The sequence below is a fragment of the Manis pentadactyla genome, chromosome 14 (genome assembly GCF_030020395.1).
Source record: "Manis pentadactyla isolate mManPen7 chromosome 14, mManPen7.hap1, whole genome shotgun sequence".
NCBI classification, from domain to species: Eukaryota; Metazoa; Chordata; class Mammalia; order Pholidota; family Manidae; genus Manis; species Manis pentadactyla.
Window position 1 is genome coordinate 11,242,152 of NC_080032.1, and position 20,181 is coordinate 11,262,332.

Below are 20,181 nucleotides of genomic sequence, written 5' to 3' on the forward strand. Positions count from 1 at the left end.
AACTTCAAGTTCAGTGAGTTGACCAGAGGCATGAGTAGGGAAACACCTGCATCAGTGGTGAAACAATAGCTCATTTCTAGAAGTGCTGCGGAAAAAATCACTTAAATATGATATAGAAGGAAAGACCGTGAGCCCCAAGGACAGGAGGGGACTCACGCACCAGAGCGTGTTTTGGGTTAAAAATTAACTTTGGATTCGCATAAGTCTTAAATTTATTCCATATATGTTGTATAGCAGCTTAAAAGTCATCTCGTTTTTAGGCTTTGCTTCATTAATTCCCTGGACTTAACGAAATTGAGACTCATTATTAATTTTGTACAAACAGTATCAACTTCGGTTACCTTCTTGGTGTGTGCTCAATTTCGTCCTTTTGAGTGGTGCAGATGCAAGAAGGCTCAAACCTCTTGCAATGATGTAAAAACCTCTTAAAACCTCCTCAAACAGCCAACTACCCCAACACACCTAAACCAACAGACCTCTTTGACCGCACAAGGCACCGGGTGTCGGCCCAGAAGGGCCCGGAAGTGTCTCCCCTCTAGCAGCAGAAACTCTTTACCTATCAGAACAACGGGCTTCAGGCACAAGTGCAGGTGGAAGACTGGTCTCTCCAGGACTGCCAAGAGACCCAATCCAAGCAGAGATGGTCCCCAAAGCTGCTCATCTTAACCTCCCAGAGAGCTCTTAATCGATGACATCTCGATGAAGCACTTCTCAGCCATGTCCTTACAGATCATGTATGAGCTGGGGAGCTGTAAAAGTTTACCTGGAATAAGTTTGAGGCAGAAGCACTCTTGGGATATTTTCCAATTCATATTTCTTTTTGAAAAGAGAGATGCCCCTTATGTTCTACTCCAGAGCAAAAATTCTATTTTTGAAAGAGACGTGAGTTGGCATAGCTAATGCCCTAGGTATGAAATGGGAGACCTAAGCCTGGGCCCTGGAGCCGTCCACACACCTCCTCATGAAGATCTTTACTCTGTCCAGCAGAGGCAGGAGGTACAGTGATTCCTGAACTGCAAATGTTGAGCACACGTGAGGCTGGGAATGGAGATGATACCTACAGCAGGGACAGCTGTAATTAACCATGGCTGAGACGATGCCCACTCTTTCTGCAGAAAAACTGCTTTTCTGTTTCCAGTGGGATTTTGTGGTTTTTGTTTTTAAAACTGGTTTTGGATGCTATGCTTCCCTTTTCAATCAGGGGATGCATGTAAACAGTACCCACTGTTCCTATGTTAGAAGGGGCAGACAGACCATGTATGCTAATTTAAACTCCAACTAGTAGTTGATGGATAGTGAGCCCCCAGATGTCTTTTTCAAAGCAACTTCCATGAGATAAAAGATGCATTTGCTTCCAAACTCTTAAAATATAATTTCATTAAATAGTACTTACTTCCCCAATAAACAGAGCACACAAATGTAAATGCAAAGGTTTAGAACCACTAAAAATATCGAGGACAGGATGCAGGTAATTATGATTTCAAGTTATTTATACTATTAGTAATTAACTTAGAAACATACAATAAAATTGCATGAGGAATAGGACAAACATGTGGACTTTAAAAATTATTGTTCTTATTTTAGTCTGACGACATGGAGGACATCATTCAGCGACACGCTGGTTCTTATAACCCAGCATTTATTTATTTGGGGCCTGGAACACGTGGGGAGGTGGAAACAGACCAAAACCCCAGCGGGAGGGGAGGCCCCGGGCAGAGGGAACAGCCTTTAGCTCGGATGTTGTCACCCGCACACGGCGCCCCGCCCAGCACTAGGTGTTATTCACTAACGACAGATGAACGACAGTACAAGTCAATATTCAGTTAACCCACTTGGACACCTTCATTCTTCAGCATTCTTTTTCGCAATAAAATTCATTTAAAATCATACTGAAACGTAAAACAGAGCAATCCCCTCCTTCCTCTACACGTTCATGACTGGTAAGTTTACCAAGGGCAGGCAGAAGGTACCAGAACGACTGCCCCACAGCTCTGTAAACTGTCCGCACCCAGGAGAGGCCGCGGGCGGTGCTGTCGGTTTCCTGGAGGATGGCTGACGATCGCTGGTACCCTGGACGCTCACACGCCGCCGCCTGGCCTTCGGATCACTGCCAACCCTCCCACCGAGGTGCTGCTGCGCACGGCCTGGCCCCGGAGGGCCCGCTCCCTCTGCCCCCAGCTGGCCAGAGCTCCCTGGCCAGGCGCACCCGGGGAGGGCCCACGTGCGCCCTTCTCGGGGAACAACTCCTTTCAATCCAGAGAAAGAAGCCGGTTCTGAAGTGTGCAGAGGAACACACGGCTGCCCTCCCACCCAGTCCCCCGGCTGGATGGGACAGACACAAAATCAGCAGTAGATAGAATGTGGCAACGCTGGGGCAATCTATCACCTGCCTCTGCAGACGGTAAAAATCCCATCTTGGCAAGACTACGGTATGTTGGATATCAGACATAAAAATTGAAGTCATTAGTAGGAATCATTTCAAGTTCTGATTTCATATATACCAAAATAAGTGCATAGCAAAGAAAAAACGTTGTCTTCAGTAGTTTCGAGAGCAGAGAAATGTGATGGTGGCAGGGGGCACTCAGCCGATGGCCACAACTCCTATCAGGAGCATCTCGGCGTCCCGGGTCTTCCCAGCCGGGGAAGAACCCCCGAGAAACGCGGACGGAACCTCTAGTCCTTGCACTTCTCCAAAGGCTCCGTTTCCGGAGCTGGAAATCGCCGTGAGGACTCCCCGGGGGCGCCGTCTTCCCCGGGACCCCCACCTCGGGGTCAGAGGCCGTTGCTGTTCCTGTGACAGAGGGGTGGCTTCGAGAGCTCGACAACGCTGGACCGAGGCCTGTTGAGGAACTTGGGGGCGCGTCGCAGCACTCGCTGGGCCTCCGTGAACGTCTCCGTCAGCTCCTTCTTCCACTGCGCGAACTCTGGGTCACTCTGCACGGAAACGCAAAGGGGGAGGTCACGGCAGGAGGGCCGCGACGCCGCGGGCACGAATGGAAGCCCCCGGGATGCCCCCCCCGCCAGGGCAGAGCCGCCTCCAGCCTCCCCCACCCCGCCGCCAGACACCCCCGCCGGCAGGAGGGAAAGGCCCGGTCAGGTCCTTCGGAGGATCCGCGCTGACCCCACTGTCAGCACTGCCTTAATCTGTTTAGAGATTCCCTCCGACTGCTGACTTCCCTAACCGAAGTCTATAAAATAATACACGAGGAAGAGCTCTGACAAATGAAAAAGCACCTCGGTGCGTGCAAGTTCTATGAAGTTCTGTAATACACATTTTGGATCTACAACTGCTGCTTTATCTCTATACGCTCTTTTAAAACACACACACACCCAGCCTACCAGTAGGAGAGTGTTCAGGAACTAGATTTTGGGGTACAAGAGAACTTTGCAGGGAGAAAGATAGCATTTCCCCAAGAGGAGTCTGTTTATTATCTTGTTTATTTAAACATACAAACTTCAACCTCAAACACGCTGAGAGATAAAGAACGGGAAATTACGTCACAAAATTCCAGGCCCTTATTAAATACTGGGCAGAATTTCCAGGTAGGGGCATCAAATCATTTCACGTACATCCTCCTACCATTTCATAATATTTACTTCTTTAATAATAACTGTTAAGTTTGGAAGTGAGAAAAGCATGGAGCCAGATGTTTCACAGCCAGGCAGCCACTGCAGCTGAAAGTTTATTTAACTGATCGAACTTTTTACCTGTGGAAAACAATTTTTTAAAACTCACCTCACATTGCAAGACAAACTGCTTTCCTCCTTTTATCCTCAACAAAATGCACTTTTTGTCTTTAATCTGAGTTTCTTCCACTGACAGAATCTGTTCCATTGTCAGTAAATTTTGCTAGGCATAAAAATTAAAAAATGATCAATTACTTCACATTCCATGACTTAAGTTAAATCAATAAATAATACTGAGGACTACTAGCTTGGAAAAAGTTTTTTAAAAAAAGAAAACAAGAAAAGAAAGGAAAAAGAAAAAAACTGGCATTTTTCTTTCCTTCATGATATTCTAGAAATGGGGGGGACAATGGCTACAAAGGAACATATGAACTTCAAACAACAGCATTGCAAAGGAAACTGAAGAGAAAGAATGTCTCTATGGGCACCCAGCAAATCTGTTCCCTCAACACTGAACTGACTTTTGAATGATTACAAATCGCATGTGCGCTCTGTATCACAGAGTCACCTAAATTCTATCAATAAAGTTGTAAGGGAACTGTGGTGTGCTGCATACGGCTCACATGTGAGCGAAGGCGCGTGGCTGACTCCCAGCACAGCAGCTCTGGAACAGTCTGGTAATGCTAGCTTGTAAGCTGATGATGTTTTGAAAATATCAAAATGATATAATAAATATCAAGATGCTATGTAAGTAGGTGACATCCTTAGAAGAGTGTCATACTAGGTGTATAGCATTATTGCTTAAGGTGAATGCTACCATGTCATGAGGACCTTACCCTTTTATGTTTTTTGGATAAATACTCAAGGACTCCTAGATGAAGAACACTACCATCATAAACTCTCGTTTTATTCTACTAATCCACCTGGGCATATTACACAGCTTCTGAAATACAACACTAAACGCTGCCTCTTGTAAAACCAAGATAATTTATTGCATCCAATGTTGTTAGTTTGTTTTTTTTTTTTAATTTTCAAATATCCTGCAAAGTGAGACAATTTCCTTTCAGTGTGCACAATGGTGACTTACCAAGACACATGCCCAGGGCCACTGGTTACCTGAAAACATTATATATTATGTAACTACACATATAGTGTATGAATCCTAACTGAGGCGCTAGTTTTATATGTACATAATACTATGTATATATATATAATATAATGGTATATATTATATAATACCAGCCCCTGAGTTACAATTTCAGACCTCCGAATAATCTTACTAATGATAACTCAGATCTTAGATGTATTAATTTTAGAAGATGACCTCTGTGGTACTAGTAACAGTGGGAAGATCTTGCTTACTTGTAAAAGCACTCAGTCCTAATGAAACAGCAACTTCACCAACAGGCGTTTAAAAACACATTCCAATCCAAGGTCAGGTAAACAGGAGCTGGCTTACAACCTCGGACCTCCAGGCAGCTGACGGGCAGTCACTCCTATACATCCAATAGGCCAACGACGTTCCTGGCATTCAAGACCACGGCCCTGCTTCCCTGGTCCCGGCAGCCTGACCAGTCCCTCCCCAGAAACAGGTGCGCCCTGCACCTGGATTGACGCCTTCCATGGTGATGCCACCTCGGCTCCTCACACAGTAGGTGCTTAATATGTGCTGTCTGCCCTGCTTAAAGGAGCAGTGTGTACGGGAAATTTTTATCTTGCTCACAGACGTTAGTTCTCGCAAGGACCTTAGAAGCAGCTGTATCATCCTGTCTGTGGGATGGAACCACAAGTTTCCAACGAAGTGGACACCAAAGGAAGCATGTATCAGTGGCCTTGCCTCTGTGCCCAGCATCATGGCTTTTATCACTTGCCTCGTTCCACGGGAATCCGGCCAGAGGAGGCCACGTAATGGGGACGCTGTGAGCGCAGGCAGACCCTGGTGAGAATCAGTCCTAACCCACAACTGTCCAGCTATGTCATGGGCACCAGACTTCTCTGAGCTCTGGTTGTGCTTTGTAAAATATGAGCTGGCCCCTCAAAGGTCACACACAAATGAGTTGTTTTTTAATAGCACCTGGCCCAAGATTTATATACAAACTTGTAGTGGTTGTTATAATTCTTACTTCTCTCATTTTGTAGATGAGAAAACTGAGACTCAGAGAATCAACACCATGTGCTCACTGAGCTGTGAAGCACCTCTGACCCCAAGGCCTCCCACTCTGTCTCCTCTCTGACCAAGCCAACTCTCTCCAGCTGCCTTCAAACCAGCCTGCTGACCTCATGGAACATCATGGGCTATTTTCAGATGTTACATAATCTCTACTTGACTCAGAAGTTTAAAAGTTAAAGTTTGAACATTAAAATCTCACGTACACAAGTTAAAATAGGTATATAGGGCTTTGGAGGGTATGTCATAAAGCACACCAGCAGTGTGAAACCACCACAGGACATCCAGGATAATGAAAATGAGTGCTCGGTAACCCGGCTTTAGACTTACCCGTGACTCCCCCTCGCCTCTCCATTCAAGTCTGTTTGGAAAGAGGTAAAAATATCGACGCTGCCACTGAGTCAGAAAAGGGTTTCCCAGTTTCTGCATGTACCCGTGCATAATACAGTCTCTTCCCAGAGCATAATCTGAGGAATATAAAATAGCCATAAATTAAACAGGCTCAGAAACAGAATGTCTTTATTATTCTCAGAAAAAAATAATCACACACTTTTTGGAAAAAGTTAAGTTTCTATAAATGTAACACAAGAGAAAAATCATCATTTCTGTTAATAAACACATGAAGTGGGAACTTAAAAACAGAGTTTCTTCAGCTCTCTTCTAACATACTGAATGGCTGTTTCTTGATATACTAATAAATTCATGATGTGCATTTATTGCTCTGAGAAGGCAGAAGTTTGTTCCTATTTTTCTATCATGTAGGAGAACTGGAGACCAGAGAGCTGTGCCTGTGTACTTCCGCCTTGGTGTGGGACTGGGGTCTCCTTTAATGTCTAACAGGGGCATTTCCCTGTCCACGTAAGCTAAGGTTAACACAAGGATCACAAGCTGTTTCTTCCTTGAGGTTGTATTTATCCCTCAAATTTATGGTGATGTAGAGAGACCAAGCTGATTCACATTCATGGTGAGTCCTCATTACATTTGTATAGTGAAGTATCGACTCTTATAAAAAAAAAAAAGAAAGGTTAATTTCAAGTGGCTTGCTTTGTCTTCATTAAAGGCTTTGGGGACCATGCTCAATCATTCATTCACTCCCTCATTCATTCAATGGTGAGGGGACGCCTAGGAGCTGGGCATGTTCTAGGCATTCTGGACCCAGCAGTGAATTAAGAGATGAGAACCTGCTTGCCTCAGGGGGCTAACAATCTAGTTGGAGATTCAGACAATAAACAAATAAGCGATACCCCTGTTGCATCACAGGGACAAGGACAGAAGCGGCAGGGAAGATCCAAGGAGGGGCCAGGGGAGGGAGGCTCAGAGGCCAGGGGACAAGCTTCCTGGAGGAGTCATTTTAAAAAAGAAGTGTTTACGTTTCTGAAGTAAATTTAAAGTGTAAGTCTTCCATTTTTACTTCGCAGAGCTACATCTAAACTATATTGTTTAGATCAAGACCTAATTATGATTAATTACTTATATATGAAGATAAACTCATTAATTTGTTCAATGTTCTAACTGCAACTCTAAACAAAAGGATACAGTTCAGCAAGATCATTTAGGTATATATGTATTTTTTCTGGGTCCAATTGGTCAAGATTCTAGTGACATCATCGCCCTCCCTGGATAACACAATTTCCTACATAAAATCTGCTATAGCAAACACAATCCAGAGTGATCTCCATGGTCCTGTTCTCTGAAGAGCAGCTTAGAAGTAAAGCCCCTTTCCCTGCAGAACGGAGGTGAGCACAGTTAAAGGGCTGACATATTCCCTGGGTGCACTCAGGCAGCCTTTATATAAGGGGTACTTCATCCAGGATGGAGGACACTTTTCTAAAGAGATGACACACACCTGTGGCAAACTGTCATTAACACCCGCGATGCCCACATCACGAAGCCCCCATCCAAGGGTGAACGCAAGTGTTTCTGGTTATTCTTATTATATCATGTTAATCTCTAAAAAGTCTTTGCCTACAGGTAAAGGGAAATGGTATCTTATGATCCTCAACCACAACCAATATAGATATCCAAAATTCATAAAACCTTAAGAAAAACCAAGAGTGACAATATTTTGTGAATCGAGAGTAACTGATTGATGCTAAATAATTCAACTTTGGAAGCCCTACCAAGACCCTCAAATACTGTGAAAGAAAATATGGCTCGGTGACTCTTTAATGGTATTTTTAATATAAAAATTCGTATGCATTTGTATTTCTTGACAAGTGACATGCAATGCTAAGTTCCTCATCAGGACCAACTAAATACTTTGTGGGACCCACTGAAAAATGAAAATACAAGCACCTTTTTCAAAAATGATTAAGAATTTATTAAACTCAGTGGTTTAATGCCTAGGGGACTGCAAAGGTCAGAAGCCTGTGAAGCCAACCCCACTCCTGACACCGTAATAATCTTCAAGGAAAAAACTTTCAAACTCACTGCAGACCCTCCAAGATAAAAGGATATACTGACAAAATACTACTGACTCTCTTTATTTATATGTTAGCTAAAGATTTTAAAATATGACACTGAACTTTCCCAAACCAGATAACACTAGAAGTGTATGGCATTCCCACCCCACCCCCCACTGGAAAGTATTTTATGACTCAAATACTTTTTCAGCTTTAAGAGAAATTTTAAAAAGTCATTGCATTAGAAATATTTTGAGACACACTAGTGGTTTTACCTTCTTCGTGGCCAAGTTGCTTATTTTTAGCTCTCTTTCTGGCCTCGATTTTATCCGTGTCTGCATTTACGGCTTCATAAACTGTTTCCGCTACTTCTTGCTGCCAGCGTTCGGAGATTACCAGAGGGAAGTTCTTGTAGAGGTCTTGGTCGCAATCAAGAAGCTTATTATTTAAAGAAATCAAGATATTTATGATTTCACATACTTACAAAGGCAACAGATTCAGAAGTTATCATACCCGTATGTAGGAAGATAGCTAGGTGGCAGCATATAATCATTTAAAGACAATCAACTAGTTGTCATAAATCTCCACTGATGATAGTCAAGCAACCAGGATCCACAAACGGTTAATAACTGACAGTGCTTCACTGGCAGTCCTGGATTAATTAGATTCAGCCCAATCTTCTAGACTATCTTCACATTTTTGCCGATGAAAACTAACACGTGCAGGGTTTTTTTAAGTATTAAAAGATTCTGAGAGCAAAATAAAATATTGATTATGGTGACGATACTTTATTTATACAAGTAGGCAAACATATCCCCATTGTTTTAGAAACAACTGAAAGGGAGACTTCAGGAGGGTTTTTTAACCACCTGCAATTTATCTCAAAAGTGAGAAAAACAAAAGGTAAAAAAGAGGCTGGATTCACCGTTCCTTCCATGAACCTTCCACTAAAGCACATTTAATGGTATGGTCAAATTTTTAAGCATAAAGCTGAAAATACGTGAGGAATTTAGGCAACTTAGCCTTTAAGATGTGCTGCAATAAAACTTGGATTTAACAACAGCATTTCTCTTCCAAACTATTACTCCAAGTTCTCCATTCCCTCCCCTAGCAGGAGCTGCACTTTGAACATGGGATGCATCCGAGCTGCAGTTGTGTGGCGCAGGTCAGTGGGCCTACTAGTAGGAATCCCTGTGATCCATACAGCCTCGCCCTGTTCAGTTTCCTTCAGACTAAACTAAGCCCAGAGCCGAAATCCTCGGCTGATCTGAGCATGCACACCGCAGGCATGTGTACACCCATGTGTGCAAGTGTATGTGTGGTGGGGTGTTAGAGCACCGCAGCCAGAAGCGCCCCTGTGGTCAGGGATGCTGGTGCAAATTCTAGCAATTCTGAGTCAGCCAGAAGTGAAAACACACACTCCTTTCCAGAAGTTCAGAGACCTCTGCTGCACATAAGAACCGTTCCACCTCCTATAATTTCAGAGAGCCTTGGGTTTTATGAGTTGGCCTAGGTTATTAAAAATGACTAAAGCAAAAAAGAAAATTTATATGTATATATCAGGGGAGCTTTCTCCCCCCAAAGAATAATGTATTGTTTGGGCCACTTGACCTTTTGATTGATTGACTGATGACTGATCAATTTATAAATAATTAGACCACAGACTTTACTCAAATTTCACCACTTTCTCTAGTGACATAATCTTTTCCGATCCAAGACCCAATCCAGGTTCCCGCATTACGTTTGGTCACTGTTTCCCCTTAGTTTTCTCCTATGATGTTTACTCCATCATCATTCATTAAATGGCACATTTGCTTCATATGATTTTCTGAATTTGTGTTATACTTAACAACAAATTAAAAATGAATTAAAAAAAAACGTAACGGCTCCTCTTTGCTATAAGAATAAAGGGAAGCCATCCTCAGCCTGGCCAGTGAGGCCGAAGTGACCTGGGGCCAACCCACACCTCCTCTGCATTGGGCTGCCTTTTTTAAAGATGAAGCGCAGTGTCTTACAAGGCAGGCCCTCCCGCTGCGCTGGGCCATCCCGGCCAGGCCCCGGCCCCTCATTTCCAGCTGTATCCCTGCCACATACTACTTCTGATTCTAAGTGGACGTGTTCTCAGCTCTTGGTCAGTTAGAACTAAACCACAATAATAGAAGCTCCTAGATCAGGAAATGACTGCATGCCAGGAGGCTTAAAAAGGTTCTCTCTTCTGCCCTCAGATAAATCTTGGCATTGAAACCAGTCACAGGTAAGAAAACAGAGGCTCAGGAGGTGACCCAAATGGCCCAGATTCACTCAGCTCATTAGTGCAGGTCTGAGCCAGCCCAGGCTGACTCCAAAGCTGTGATCATGGCTTACAGAATTTTAAGTATGAGAATCTCTTTTTAACATCCAGCATTTCTGTGGGCCCTCGCATCACAGTCATTTCACGGTTAGTACTCTTCCATGGAGAGTCGTATATCTGATGTCAAAATTCTACTCTGGCAGCAGTAATTTTCAGTAACTTTATAACCGGATCATTCCCCAGGGCACAGCTCTGTGGTGGCACTTACATGCCCAGCAGGCGACAGACGACACCTGGTAGCGCACACGCTGGGGCACCGGTCACACTGCCGTCCCCCAGGAAAGCCCCTGCTCCACACGACGAAGTGGCCTTGGCCCTCTGCACCTCCCCTGCGCCTAGCCTCCTCTCCTGGATGGAGCTGGTCCTGCAAACCCCCTGCTCGCCTTTGTGACTCAGCCCTGCCTCTCCAGACACGCAGGTTCCAGCTAATGGCCACTCCTTTCCTCAGCTCCTGGCTGTGCCTGGCCTCCTTGTGCTGTGCTCAGTAGCTTCTCTCCTTCCTGCATCTTCCCATCTTCCTGCAGCCACATAGCCATCATCGCCATTCCCATGTCCTCTTTGGTTCTGGTTCTGGTGTTCTGAGTTACGGCTCCCGCAGGGCCCTTACAATCTTACCCATCACTCCTTGATCTCTGCCTCGCTGGTGTGTGTGTGTTAGCGCTGCAGCCCTCTGGCAGGGGAAGCTACTTGGTAGGGAAAACTGGGTGGGGTGGGGGGGTCTTACATAAGAAGGGTACAAACACAGGCAGCTGAGAAAAGACAGGAATGTCTGGAAGTGGGTGGGGAGCTCCTCGGGTGGCTGTGAAAGTGGGGGCACACAGGAACTTGACATGTAGCAGTGCTCTCTGACTTAGCATCCCAGAGAATGCTTTTCTCTCATGACTCACCATCTGTAATTATGTCTTGTCTACTTGGAAAAATAATGATATGAACAGACATTTGAAAAATGCAAAGGATTATATTAAAAAAAACAGTGATTACCTCACTTTTGATGGACAAATGCACAATGATTCGTGCTGTTTGCTCTCTCAGTCCCAACAAAGAAATCAAAAAACTTGGAAAAGTTAAGATGACTGGCTCTTTGGCACAAGGTGGGGAACTGCTTTATCACATAGTTGTTTTTCCCTGATTCACATATGTTCGAGTTTTATTTCAATCACAAAAATATCCAAATCAATAAAAAACTGACCATGCTGCCACTTGACAAACATAAAATGATGAGCCCGAAGAAAGCTTTAATAGTCTTTAACCAATTTAGGTCCCTGACTTTCATATTCTTCAGATATGTAGATATTCATTTGTGAGTTACCCTCCACAAACAGGCCAATACTAAGACAATCGTGAAGGTGGATTTCCAATAACCAATCCCCTCACCCTCCGAAAACACTGAAGGCAAACATCACAGGTGTACCTTGATGCCTTTGGTATCCTCCTCATCAAATGAGCCGATGTCAAAGGCGTCAGCAGCATTGACCTCTCCCCGGGGAGGAATCAAGGGTGGGGGGTACTGGAAGATCCAAAGAAGGATGGTTCAGTTATCAGGTAACCTTATGGCCCTGCCCCAACCCACTGTTGTATAAAGAGAACACAGTGAAAATGGCAACAGGCTATACACTCCATGCAGCACTTCATTCAAGGTCATACAAACCACAGGCCATACTTCTCAGACGAGCTTGTGCGTGGAACAGCCCCAAAACCATGGCCCCAGGTGTTAGACAAATTTAAGGGGGAAAAAAAAAAGACTCATGCCCAAAGTCTTAAATCATTACTAAATATAATGAAGCCTCAAGGCTGCACATCCTGATAGCTCAACTTTAGGAAAACATGTTCTCCCAGACATCACTGCACCACATTCCACCTGCCAGGACCTCAACGAGCAACGAACCTGGATGGAGCGCTCCAACGCACGCACGTCCTGAGGCCAATGCTCAGAGAACCAGAGCACAGAAGCTAATTCTAATCATTCCTGGACAGTTTGAGCTCATGCAAAAACAAGTCCAAAGCTGATGCTCAACATTTTGAAAACACTTTAATTTGGGGTGTTTTCCTATATCAATGAGAATATAAAAACAGAGCAAGGAAAGAGGACTCTGTTGATACTCAGTCATGCTAATTCCTAAATTATGTGGTGTTGGGCTAGAAAGTATAAGTAAATCATGACAAACATTTCTTGTACATTTTTATATGGATCTGGGTCAAAAGAGTGACATTGAGATAAGAAGCCAAGAAATGCACTAAAGCTAAAAAAAAAAAATCTCATGTGGACATTTGAATTAGCTGGTTAACAGCTCCATTTCACCATTGATTAATTTATATAGAAGATATTTTCAAATATTTTAAACTAGGGAAATGAAGAGAGAGAAGCTGTCCCCGACAGAGTTAGCCACGCGGCAATGACTAGCAGAAGAGCGAGAAAAACCCTATGGGCCTTGGGGGAAGTGGGGCCAGGGCCCTGGAGGGACAGACACAGGAAGCAGGATGGAGACAGAGCACAGAGGTGGCAGTGCCCAGCGCAGGGTCCGAGACAGAGTACCTTTTGTAAGGAGACATGTTGCCAGTCGATGCCATTGAAAAAGCTGTGTTCCTTGACTTCCTGTGCACTGCAGAGGAGAGAGAGCCACACAGTGCTCAGCGTGCATCTGGAAATCTAAGAGATACTTTGCAAAAACTGTCTCCTGTCAAGAACACGGAGAACTACTTTCGGTTCTTTAAGAAAGTAAAACACGCTTCTTTCAAAGCAACACAGGAAACACTGGATGTTCAGAAATACTGCATGCTAGGAATATTATCCCCAATGATAATTTATTTGGGATGTTTATTCTAGTTTAAGAGGACCTAGGAGTTATTTTACATATACATATACACACACATACATATGTGTGTGTGTTTCTGTCACCAATGAGAACAAATTTAAATAGGAATGAAATTAAAGTCTACACATGAAATTTACAGCAGATGTCTCTAAGTCATGATAGATGAAATAACAGGCATAGGCAACACCAAATATTTTGAAGCAAACCAGAGATCTGATAAAATAATGCATGTCAAACCCCTTCATAAATTGAAGAAGGCTGTGTCCCTAAAGATCACTGTTAAAGCTCAGTTCACACACACCAGAAGAGGTTGCATACTTTGAAGAAAGCCTGCATTGGGGAAATTCATGTTCCCAGTGCCCCATGCTCCCAGTTCTCTCCCGTCCTGGCCCAAAGTCCTCTTGTCTGTGTCACAGAGTCCTGGGCTGGTTCGTGGCCCCATCCTCTACAATCACTGCCTGGGTGGTCTCACCCTGCCTGGGCCCATTAAGTGCCCTGAACTTGCAGGTGACGCACAAACCTGTATCCCACATGCCAACCTTTGCCCCACACTGGGGGAGGACTACAAATCCAGGGGCCTACTGAGCATCTGCACGTAGTGAGGCCGAAAGGTCTACAGCAGGACTCGATTTGCCCTCCCACACCTTGCTGTCTCAAGCCAAGGGCCAGGACCACCCCCAATGCCCTCACACTCCATAGCCACCCCTCAGCAAGCCCTGAGGTCCTGATTACTTCTTACAGCCTCTGCTCCTCACCGTGGTCCCCAGTCACGGCAGTGGTGTCTTTGGTCATGGCGGGATGCTGACATCCGCACCGCCTCCTGCTGTGAACATGGGACACCAGGCCACCAGGCCATGGGCACCGCTCCCTGCCCGTCTCTAATTGCCTCCAGCCTCCACTCTTGCCCACTCCATACAGTACCCAAATCACCTTTTCAAATGCCTCATCACTCCCCTGCTACAAACCCTCCGGAGGCTTCCTGTTGCGCTTACAGCAAAATTCAGCACCCTGCCCAGGCCACACAAGGGCCTGGGGGACCTGCCTGAGCCCACTTCCCCAATGACCCATTTTGCCCTCCCTCTCCTAGCTCTTCAGCCTTCTTGCTTTTCAGAATCATGGAAGCTTGACTCCATGGCAGAGCCCCGTCCTCACTGACTCCTCTGCCTGGATATCCTCCCCAATCCTGCTGCCCAAGGCTGGCGCCTCGTCCACTCCACTGCCCTGTTTACGCCATTCACGGTCTTCTCAATGTCTATAATCATCTTAGTTTTTGATTATTTCGGTAACGCTGTCCTCCCCACACACAATGTAAGCTCCAAGAAGGAGCTGACATGCATGTGTCTGTTTTGGACACTGCCTCAGCCCCAGCACTTAGGAGAGCAGTGTCCAGCACCAGGGGGTGCTCAGTAAATGCTGAATGGATGAATGAAATCCCAGTCAAAGTGTGTCCTCCGCATTTTCACCACCAACGCTTAGGTGATTTTCTTATTCTGTTCCATTTTGTGCTGTCATTGTCCACCCATTAAATATGGTAAGCTAAACGAGAAGATCACTGTGTATATCTACATCCATATTTATATCCATATCCATATCCAAGCAGTTAAAACCAGAGAGGAGACTTCCTGTTCAAGTCAGTGATGGGGCACAGGCAGGCAGATTCGCTCCTTCCCAACAAGCACTAACATGACACAGAGGAAGGTGGAGACAAATCCACCACAAAAAGAGGGATGGAGGAGTGGACGGAGGAGCAGTGATTGACAGCAAAAAGTGGCAGAGCTAATGCCCTGGGGACAGAGAAGCTGAGCTCCGGCTTGTCACAGTGTTGGTGGGCGCGGGGCAGTGAGACAGGCTGAAGACGAGCTTTGACTGGAACTTGGTACATAGAACCCTATACACACACACACATATGCACGCACGCACACACACACTTTCTTCCTCCACATCCAACCCCAAAACACTTGTATCTAGCTGTTTATTCTAACTGGGGAAAGGGAGGGTCTGAAAAGTCCTACTTTGCGGAGATTAAACCTATTAGATTTTTTAAAGGGTTGGAAATTTAAGCTATCAAAAAGTAAAACAGAATCAAAGCAAAGATACAGATAATATACAAGGTCAGAAGCATAGATGATCATTCTAGAAATACCAACATCCACCTAACAGGACTTCTAGGAGCGAACCAAAGGCACAGAAGAGCGGAAATGTCAACTTCGTAAGGTAAGAGTACACCACAGGCTGAAGAACATGAGCCTTCTGAGTGAAGGGGACTCTAAGTGCTGGCCAAGACAAGTGATAATGAGTTCTGTGGCTGGTACCAACTGTCCACGTGAATGCAATGCAGCAGTACCTTCAACGTTCCTGGGGAAATTATTATTGATTTAGAATTCTGTATGCAGCCAAAATGTCAATCAAGCTTGAGAACAGCAGAAAGACATCCTAGCTATGTAGGAACACAGGAAGTTTACCATCATACCCACCCCTCACAGTTACTTGAGAACATGGTAAGTGGAGGATTGGGGACAGACAAGTAGAAGGCACAGGATGGAGTAAATGGCAGATTCAAACCAGGAGAGCAAAAGAAGGGGAAGCGTTGGATAGGAGGATGCTCCTGAGCAGAAACAGAGCACTCGGTTGCCACTGGAGCTGGTGGGCTTGAGTCCTCCATGAAAGAAATTCAGGAGAAAAAGAAAACCTACATGCATATAGATACCTCCCATGTATATCACATAGGAACTTAAGGTTCATTACCAGGATAATAGGAACTATGTAATGCACAGCACTTATGTTGCCATATAGTGTAAATATTACTACTTCCTTTGCAACTTTTGAAACCAGCCTAGGCGCAAAGCACAAAAATTGATTTTGATCACAGAACAGGAGCAAACAGTATCAACTTACTGATGTGAAAAAGAAAATTAACAATGACAGAAGCTGGTCAGTGGGAGAGAGAAGAGGACATGAAAGACAGGAATGTCCAAACCCTCATTTTATAAAGTTGGGACTCAAGAAATACTGCTTACAGTTGGTGAAACAAAGCCCAGTCTATGCATTCATGACATACCTAACTTTTTCTTAATTTTGCTCCATGTTTCTGGGCTATGTATCTTAAAATCTCCAAAAACTTTTCCCATATATTTACTGGAAAAAATTACATATAAGCAGACCCATGCGTGCAGTTCAAACCTGTGCTGTTCAACAAAGGTTTAGCAAAAGAGGAACCCAAAATAGGGTTTCAATTCTTTTGTGGGGTGGTGGAAAGGGAAGGCTAAATAGAAAGTAAGGAGTGAGCTATATCTTCATCTATTAGCATAGGAATAGGTACTTCCTCAAACGAATAAATAAGGAAATGTGTATATAAGTACATTATTTTGCTATCTCCATAATATGTAGGTATAATATGTATACACACAAATACACTACTCTAAAATACTCACACACGTGACATACATACATAAAACATACAGTTAAAAGTTGTTTCTTATGCAAAGCAAGCCTGGGAATGGGAAGAAAAGCAAGCCAGCCTGGGGTGGAGAGCAACAGGAAGGGTCTGTTTTCAGTCTTTCTCTGTAAGTTTTCCAGGCATCACCTTTTGGGCTTTTTGTTTGTTTGATTTCTGGTTTTGCTGTTTTTGCAGGAGGATGGTAGAGAGAAAGCATGTGTAAGACAGCATTCAGTTATACGTAAGAGGAAATATGTGAGAACCTGAGCAGGATATTAAACTGCCATAATTACAAATAAAGTTACTACTAAAACTTAACCAAATGAACTACAAAAAATTAGAACTCATTTCCACCATCGACATGACCGATTTTTAAAGTTAAAAAGTTGGCAACTTCTTCAATCGGCTAGTTACAGAACAGTCAGGACAATATACTTATCTCCCATGTGATTTTTTTTCCTTTCCTCTTCGAATAGAAACGGAAGATTTGTAAGGACTAGGAATGATTTTTGATGTTTTGCAGTGAACTGTTTTGCTTTCCAGGCAAAGACAGTGAAAGGCAGAAACAACAGCCTACCGGCCTCCGTGACAGCCGAGCCGCTTACTAACGTCTCGCTGCAGCAGGCCCTCCAGGAGGGACTTCAGTTCAGCAGAGAAGGAATCTGGAAGTTCCACATTCTGGGGAGAAAGAAAAGAATATGATTTTTTTTTTTGCACTCATAGAAACAGTGCCCTCACACCCAACCAGATTGAAAAGCCATTTCTTGGATAAGGACAGTGTTAAAAATTACAGATTCAGTACAAATTAATGAGAGAAACATAAAACAGTCACTGATTGTTTTCACCATGAACCAGTGGGCTGGAGCCAGGTCTGAAGGTGTCCTGGCTCTTCTGTGCCTCAGCAATTCTCTTTCTTTTTTTTTTTTTTGATTCCTCTAGTTTTGTTCTCAACTTTCTGTATCTTTCTCTTACTGACTGTTAGCAAATTTTGATTTTCATCTGGACATCTGATTCCATTGATTTTTCTTTTAGAAATTCTTCTGGAAACTCTATCTTCACTTATATATCCTCAGAAAGGAAATTTTTACACTGGTTGTTAAATGCAAATAAAAATCATTTTTAATCTTACCGCGGTGAGTGTCATTCGGTCTATCTCATGCTTATCTTTGGTTTTATGTTGTCTGAACGGACTGTGACTGTAGAAATAAAGAACATTCGATTACGATATGGGACCAGGTAACTTAGCGCATATCGCTGGCTAGTGTTTGCGTAAAGTGTTGTGCTCTGTCACTATTCATTCACAACTATAGAAATACAAAAGCCATAAATGTTTATCATTTCCACAGAAAAACTGATGATCAGATACATTAGGTCCTGAAAGAGCAAACTTATGCTTCTTGAGCTGCCTGATCCTCACACTTCAACAAAATTATGGTACTGAAATACATTTTAGCAAATACATTCCAAGTGGTATTTTAAAATATCATCAGAAAACAATAGTAATTAGCCAACAGGCAGTCACGAAAGTGAAAGCCATTTATGTAACATTTTTCAAAATTACAAAATCACAAAAAACAATTAGCATCTGAGTAATGACTTTCATATGATTTTACTCTGTAAGAAAAATGGATATTAGTCCCTCAAACCATCCAAAAACTGTGGCCACACCCAACATGACCAAGATGAACACATTTCCACCCCAGAAACCAGTAATTTTCAGCACATTTCTTTGATAGTAATACATATAAATTAACCCTGTACCTGCTAGACCGTCCAGCTTTCTGAGAGCTGTTTACTCATGTTTTACTTGTGGAAAGACCCAGACTAAAGAGTCAGAAAACCTGCATCCAAGTTGTGACCTGGCTATTTACTGGCTGTGAACCCATCATGTCGAACTTCAGTAACAATTTCCTCATCTGTAAAGGGGCATAATGCCACATATGTCACAGAAATGGTGAAGGGAAAGAGCGAAATGATGTATATGCTAGTAGCCAAGATGACGGAGCATACAGTAGGTATCTAATACAGCAATCATTTGTGAAATTAATAAGCATCAGTCTTACTGTACAAAATGTCTGCTTGATAAACTATGTAAAACAAATTATTCTTACTCTTTGCCATGACTTTAAAACTCTGGAGAAGCTGGTTTTTAAAGGAAATCTTAGCATTAAAAGAGATTGGTATGCATGCGAGTTAGAAAATCATGGCCTTGTTTATTTGAAAATTGAAGACAGTATATAGATGATTCAGTTTTCTCATTTAGAGCAGCCTGAACAATTCCTAATCCTATAGATTTATTTATAAGGCAGATATAACAATCTAAGGCAAGATAGTATATAAAATATTTTAAAGTTAACTCTATAAAATGGATTCGAACATTGAACATATAAGTCAATGTGATTATTAAAAAAGGACTAAAATTGGACTTACCTTGTACTACAGCTTACTGACTGCTACCAACCCAGCCATCCTACTGAATTAGCTAAGGAATGCATTGAATCATCTCTTGAAGAAATCATGTCAGAGCATTTACTACCTTAAATACTTTAATTTTCATTTTGTACAAGAGAGGGCACTCTAGCGCTTTATTTTCTTCTTAGCATGCAATGAAATACAAAGTAATTTTCATCTCTCAAGAGGATTAATTTGAAGAAAAAAATCTAAACAAGGTGAATTAGTACCAAGCAAACATAGGTTCATCCTAAAAATAGATTTGGATTGGAAATATGCTTTTCATCCTAATTGTTTCCAAGGAGAAAAAGCTAAAATGACTGCATTTAAAAAAGCAAATAAGATATAACAACAACTAATATCTATTACCTGTAAGATCTTATAGTTTTTAAAACCATTACTTGTATCATTCTTTTATAGAAAATATACAGAGATATTAACATGCTCATGGTTCAAGAGAAAGAGATAAAAGCTTATTAACTCTCCCTAAAAAGCTTAGTCTCCACAACTGCTTCCACCCCATGAAGTTCCTTAAAGTATAAAAAGGGACTATGCGAACATCTTGCATTTTGGCAACCCCTTCGGATTCAGCTCCAGTGTGCGATGCCGGAGGCCCCCGGTCCTGCTCTTGACCCCCGTGCACCTGCCTGTGTCTGAGGCGGGAAGGACGGGGCTGTGCCCTGACACCTGGGGCGAGGGGCTGCTGCAGGTTCTGACAGAAGGGCTCTGGGCTTGAATTTCAAAAGTCTTTCATGAGACCAGAGGGAGGCTTGCAAGGGTACTGGAGTGAATGTTGCCAAAAGCATTTCCAGCACATGGGCCCTTTCACTACAAATCCCATTTTATAAATACAGTTAGTCCACGTCCGACTCAGTAAGAAATGATCAGAAACGCTTTTCAGCTATTCAATCCTCTGCTCTAGTGTTGAGAAGTTT

General features: G+C 43.3%; 1 protein-coding gene across 4 annotated transcripts in view; it reads right to left on the reverse strand.

Annotated features, from left to right (window-relative positions):
• Nucleotides 1-1,606: 1,606 nt before the first annotated feature.
• GRK3 (G protein-coupled receptor kinase 3) overlaps nt 1,607-20,181 on the reverse strand; it is a 119,508-nt gene continuing 100,933 nt past the window's right edge. For all 4 annotated transcript variants that reach the window (XM_036908972.2, XM_036908971.2, XM_057492021.1 and 1 more), the window contains 8 exons: nt 17,925-17,991; nt 17,373-17,473; nt 13,080-13,146; nt 11,958-12,053; nt 8,472-8,634; nt 6,125-6,261; nt 3,737-3,850; nt 1,607-2,934 (listed from right to left, as the gene is read on the reverse strand). In XM_036908972.2, the coding sequence (XP_036764867.1) occupies nt 2,773-2,934; nt 3,737-3,850; nt 6,125-6,261; nt 8,472-8,634; nt 11,958-12,053; nt 13,080-13,146; nt 17,373-17,473; nt 17,925-17,991 (907 nt within the window). In that variant the 3' untranslated portion in view covers nt 1,607-2,772. The remainder of the gene's footprint in view (nt 2,935-3,736; nt 3,851-6,124; nt 6,262-8,471; nt 8,635-11,957; nt 12,054-13,079; nt 13,147-17,372; nt 17,474-17,924; nt 17,992-20,181) is intronic.